This window comes from Nicotiana tabacum, chromosome 7 (assembly GCF_000715075.1).
Source record: "Nicotiana tabacum cultivar K326 chromosome 7, ASM71507v2, whole genome shotgun sequence".
Lineage (NCBI taxonomy): Eukaryota > Viridiplantae > Streptophyta > Magnoliopsida > Solanales > Solanaceae > Nicotiana > Nicotiana tabacum.
Window position 1 is genome coordinate 20,570,135 of NC_134086.1, and position 5,667 is coordinate 20,575,801.

At 34.9% G+C, this 5,667-nt stretch overlaps 1 protein-coding gene across 1 annotated transcript; it reads left to right on the plus strand.

Annotated features, from left to right (window-relative positions):
- Window positions 1-3,610: 3,610 nt before the first annotated feature.
- On the plus strand, window positions 3,611-5,221 carry LOC107809943 (probable inorganic phosphate transporter 1-2). Its single transcript, NM_001325847.1, is given in 1 exon segment — window positions 3,611-5,221. A coding segment is annotated over 1 exon segment (1,611 nt).
- The last annotated feature ends 446 nt before the right edge of the window (window positions 5,222-5,667 follow it).

Below are 5,667 nucleotides of genomic sequence, written 5' to 3' on the forward strand. Positions count from 1 at the left end.
CCCAGTCCCTCGGTGATCTGTTCATTTCTACGGATGTTTTTCCGGGATTGTTCGGGCTCAACCCTACTGGGGGCGTGGCTTTGATTCTGTATCTGAGCTATCGCCACCTGTTGAGCCTGCAACATTTCGAAGATTAATCGTAGGCTTACCTCATCACCTTCACCTTAGGGCGCTTCTCGAGTTGTTGGTCGGGGTCCCCCCGCGAATGTTATTTTCAGGGTCGGTTGGCAGATTGACATTGATGGCCACATGTGAGCTAGCATCGACCAAAACGGAAACTGGGACTCCGTTTGGATCAGCAATATGTACCTCGTTGCTACGCACCAGATTGAAGTTTTCACCATGATGGCCAGACTCAGCATCAACGTTCAAGTGGGCAAACTGAGAATTTGACATTGTTAAACTGACCTGAAATTAAGACTTAAAGAACAAGCGTAAAATATAGTGTGTTATGGATATTTGTATCAAATCACCGTTATTATCCTTAGCCCCACGGTGGGCGCTAAGCTGTTTACCCTCAAAATGGATAACAATTAAGTTTGTACGCAGTTTTAAAAGTATGTGGAATGATTCAATACAAATAATCGAGAATATTTGATACACGATTTAAAGACAAATAAATGACCAAACCAGACGCAATGTTATGGGCTAACCCGAATCTATGTTGAACAATAGTTTGCCCTTGATCGGTCCCTTGGTTCGAACCCAATTGCGATTGAAGAACAAAACGATTAGGAAAGAGATTTTGCAATAGCTAGAAAACAGAGAATGTATTTGTATTATTTGATTGCGAGTTACAATGTGTGTTGTCAAAGAAAAATTTCTCCTTTATATAGTAAGAGAATTTTATCCCTAGTACAAGTCTAAAAAGGATAAAAATACTCCTTTCTCGTTAATTACTGATCCATAACAGACATCGGACGAGATCTATGTCGCGATATCCGGTTAGGTACAGATATCACGACCCTCTATTAGTCATGTGTAATTGTTTTTCATGTTTCCCGAGGTCTTAGAGCTCGTTTTGAGTTCGAGGAGCGTTCTTTATCACGCCCGACGATGATCACATCGATCACCTTTCATGGGTCTTGGATACGAAAGGCTCCCAGCCTTGATTTCAACCTCGTGCATCCGTGCGCTTCTTCCGGAAAATTAGAATATGCATTATCCCCGATTTTACCCGTATACACGCATAAATTAATACGGATGGAGTATACCACAAAATCCCCCAGTATCTTCGCAAAAGGAAGGAGCCGTTGATGTTTGCCTAGCTAATCTGTGATCAGAAGTGGAAACTAAAATTAATATAGTTGAAATTTTCGAGAAATAGACTCGTATTGACTTACAGTCATCCCAAAGGAGAAAAAAAAATGCAATTTTCTTGTTCTTTTGCTTGGTTTCATTGTCAATTATATCTGCCACAATAATTGAATATCAAGGAACTGCTCTTTCTGTTCTCATTCATTTATTTATCACTTGGAAATTTATCCATACATTCTATAGGAGACTTACACATAGATATCCTTAACTATCTTGAAGAATAGGTAATTGACGGTCAAACCTCTATATAACAACCTCATTTTTTTTGGACTGCTATAATAAAGTGTTATTATATAAAATATAATATATAATATATAATATATCATAAAAAATTAATTCCAAAAAAATTAATTAATTATTATAATAAAGTGTTGTTATAAAGGACGACTATTATAGCAAAGTTTATAATATAATTTTTGTCAGTCGTGATTTGATTGATTGAGAATATACGCGGATTACATATCCCTTTCTAGGTCAATTTCACGGGAACGCGTTATTAAGATTAAAAACAAAAATGTCAATTGAAGGGGCATATTCCACAAGGCACAAGCGATCATTAGAAATTCAGCAAGTTAGTTTTAAGGGTTTATCCATCTCTAACATAAACCTTAATTTCTTGTTTTTATTTCCAGTTTCTTTTTATTTAAAATACATGTGAATGTAATCCTTCTTTACCTCTTTTCTTTGGAAAATTGGAGATTCACGGGGAGAAGCATGGATTCTGTTTGGTGATTATTATTCTTTTTATCTTTAATTTATATCCTCATTCCTAGATAACTTTAGCTCATATGGTTTAAATAACGGAATTGGTGATTTTTTTCACTTAATAAGTTATAATGATTGCTTTTGAATCTACACACACGATAGAAATATTACGCTAATGATAGAGATACTGTCAAATACGGGAACATCTATGTTTATACTTATACTTCAAATTTCACCTACATATATATAAACGTATGAACAAAAAATATAAGTTATGAGTTAGAATCTAACATATTCTAGTCTTCTAGATAATTTGTTTGGCTAAACGAGCAAATATACTCTTAATATAATGTGATATTATTTGATTCGGGCTAAACTTGAACGGTGTTCCCAAAAGATTTCACAGCGTTAAAAATATTCTTACACCTGTTCGGAACACCCAACATAATTGTATTAATAGCAGCAAGGAAGTTTTATCTGAATTTAGCTTTGTTATCTGTGAAAATAATGAAAATAGACTTAGAAAAACACCTTAAAATAATGTGCCTAGCAAGCAAAAGAGCATAAAATTAGAGAAAATGTAGTTTTCTTCTTTTTTACAAGGAGTTCGTTGCGCTCGCTGGATTGTCATTATTAATTTGTTCTATCTGGAAGTTGTGATTTTCTATTGGTAGTATGAGCTTGTTGTCATGAAAAATAATGGAAAAAAGCTCGTTCTTGAGTCTTCTTATTTTTTAATAGGATTTATTTTCTTATATTAGTCCATTCGGCCAATGATAAAAATACACGAGATCATTTCAAACTTTTTGTAGGATTTTTTTTCTTATTGAATAAAAGCTCCATTGCATACCAAACAATTAAAAAGAGCAGCCCGATACGCAAGACATCTCATGTTCACGCAGGGTCTGGGGAAGGGTCGTACCCCAAGAGATGTGATGTAGGCAACCCAGCTATTCTAATGTAATTATTAGTGGTTGCTTCTACGGATCGAACCCGTGATATATAAATCACATGGAAACAACTTTACTATTGCTACAAGGCTCCTTGCATATCAAGCAGAGGCTGAGCCAGGATTTCAACCTTACGGGTTATGAATTTTAGAACGCTGACTTCATATGCTGGTGACTGAGTTCTAAATTTAGTATTTGTATATATTTAATAAATTTTTTAATATATTGTTTGATTAAAGTTATTGAGTTCGGTCGAACCCGTAGCTCGACTTCTGCCTCCCGCTCTTGTAGACTAATCTCCACTATGAACAGGCTGTTGCTCAAGATGTGTTTATAACTTTTAACAAGAAAATAATAACTTAGAAAACTTAGCTACATATATTGAAAGTATCTAAAATTACCCTCCTTGTTCTTATATGCAAAATCGGCCGATTATACCCCTTTATGCATAATATATCCAACCATAACCTTTTCATACTATATAATTTGATAATATTAAGGAATTAATTCCCAAAATTAAAATATGTTGTAATATTGTCCTTGTCTTATTCTGTCAATCATTCTATTAATAACCCCTTCCCTCCTTTATGTCTTAGCAGAAAATAGGAGTTTCCAAAAAAAGTACAACCTAATTAGCTATGGCTAAAGATCAATTACAAGTACTAAATGCACTAGATGTAGCAAAAACACAATTATACCATTTCACTGCAATTGTAATTGCTGGAATGGGATTTTTTACTGATGCATATGACCTATTTTGCATTTCATTAGTCACAAAATTACTTGGCCGAATTTACTATCATCATCACGAAAATGCACCAAAACCAGGTATTCTCCCTCCTCCTATCGCGGCTGCTGTTAATGGCGTGGCGTTTGTTGGTACTCTTTCGGGGCAACTGTTTTTCGGGTGGCTAGGTGATAAATTAGGGAGAAAAAAAGTTTATGGAATGACACTTATGCTTATGGTTATTTGTTCAATAGCTTCTGGACTTTCATTTGGTAAAACACCTAATGGTGTTATAACCACTTTATGTTTTTTTCGATTTTGGCTTGGTTTTGGTATTGGTGGCGATTACCCTTTATCCGCGACGATTATGTCTGAATATGCAAATAAAAAGACTCGTGGGGCTTTTATTGCTGCTGTTTTTGCAATGCAAGGTTTTGGTATTTTAACAGGCGGAATAGTTGCTCTTATTGTTGCTGGTGCATTTAAAAATGCTTACCCTTCACCAATTTATTCAGTAAACCCTAAAGATTCAACACCACCTGAAGCTGATTATGTTTGGAGAATTATTGTTATGTTTGGTGCAATTCCAGCTTTACTTACTTATTATTGGCGTATGAAGATGCCTGAAACTGCCCGTTACACGGCCTTAGTCGCGAAAAATGCTGAAAAAGCTGCTGCTGATATGTCCAAAGTATTGAACGTTGAAATTGAAGTAGAGACAAATAAAGTTGAAGAAAAACGACATGATTTTGGTTTGTTTACTAAGGAATTTCTTCGTCGTCATGGACTTCACTTGCTAGGAACAACGAGTACATGGTTTTTATTAGACATTGCTTTTTACAGTCAAAATCTTTTTCAGAAAGATATATTTAGTAAAATTGGATGGATTCCTCATCCAGAAACGATGAACGCGTTAGATGAAGTTTTCAAGATTGCAAAGGCACAGACTCTTATTGCACTTTGTAGTACTGTTCCAGGTTACTGGTTTACAGTAGCATTTATTGATAAAATGGGTCGATTTGCTATACAATTAATGGGATTCTTTTTCATGACAGTGTTCATGTTTGCTTTAGCCATTCCATATAATCACTGGACACAAAAGGAAAACAGAATAGGGTTTGTTATTATGTATTCACTTACCTTTTTCTTCGCTAATTTTGGTCCAAATGCAACAACATTTGTTGTACCCGCTGAGATTTTTCCAGCTAGGTTAAGATCAACGTGCCACGGAATATCAGCAGCAGCTGGAAAAGCAGGAGCAATTGTTGGGGCATTTGGATTTTTATATGCAGCTCAATCTACAGATCCATTAAAGGTTGATGCTGGTTATCCAACTGGTATAGGTGTGAAAAATGCACTTATTGTTCTTGGTTGTGTTAATTTACTTGGAATGTTGTTTACATTCTTGGTGCCAGAATCCAAAGGAAAATCATTGGAAGAAATGTCTAAGGAAAATGAAGGAGAAGAAGAAAATTATGAAAAAGACACTAAGGCAGAGAATGCACAAACAATTCCACTTTAATCAATGTGGTGGTATATACTATGATGTTGCAATTTTATTTTATTTTTAACTTTGAGAAAAAATATCATGGGATATAACAAGAGTTGAAGCTTAGCTTTGTTCTTGTTTGTATCTTATGAGGAAATAATCATCTATTCATTTTGTTTTATGGTTCTTTTTTCTTGTGTATTTTTTGCATATGTAATACAAGATGGTGGGTAACTTCTGTCAATCCTTTGATTTTCTTGTCTTTGATTTTTATTTTTAATTTATTTTGTTTATGGTAGATTTTAGCCACTGTTTGTTTTGTTTAATTTTCCATGGAAAACCGCTGTAATGAGAGATTATCTCTTTTCTGTGTGATTAAAATTTCTCTTTTAGAGTTCAATTTTAACTGAGGATAAGACCGCGAGAATAACCTAAAACAACATTTTAAAAATCTCAATTCCCCCCCCCCCCCCCCCCGA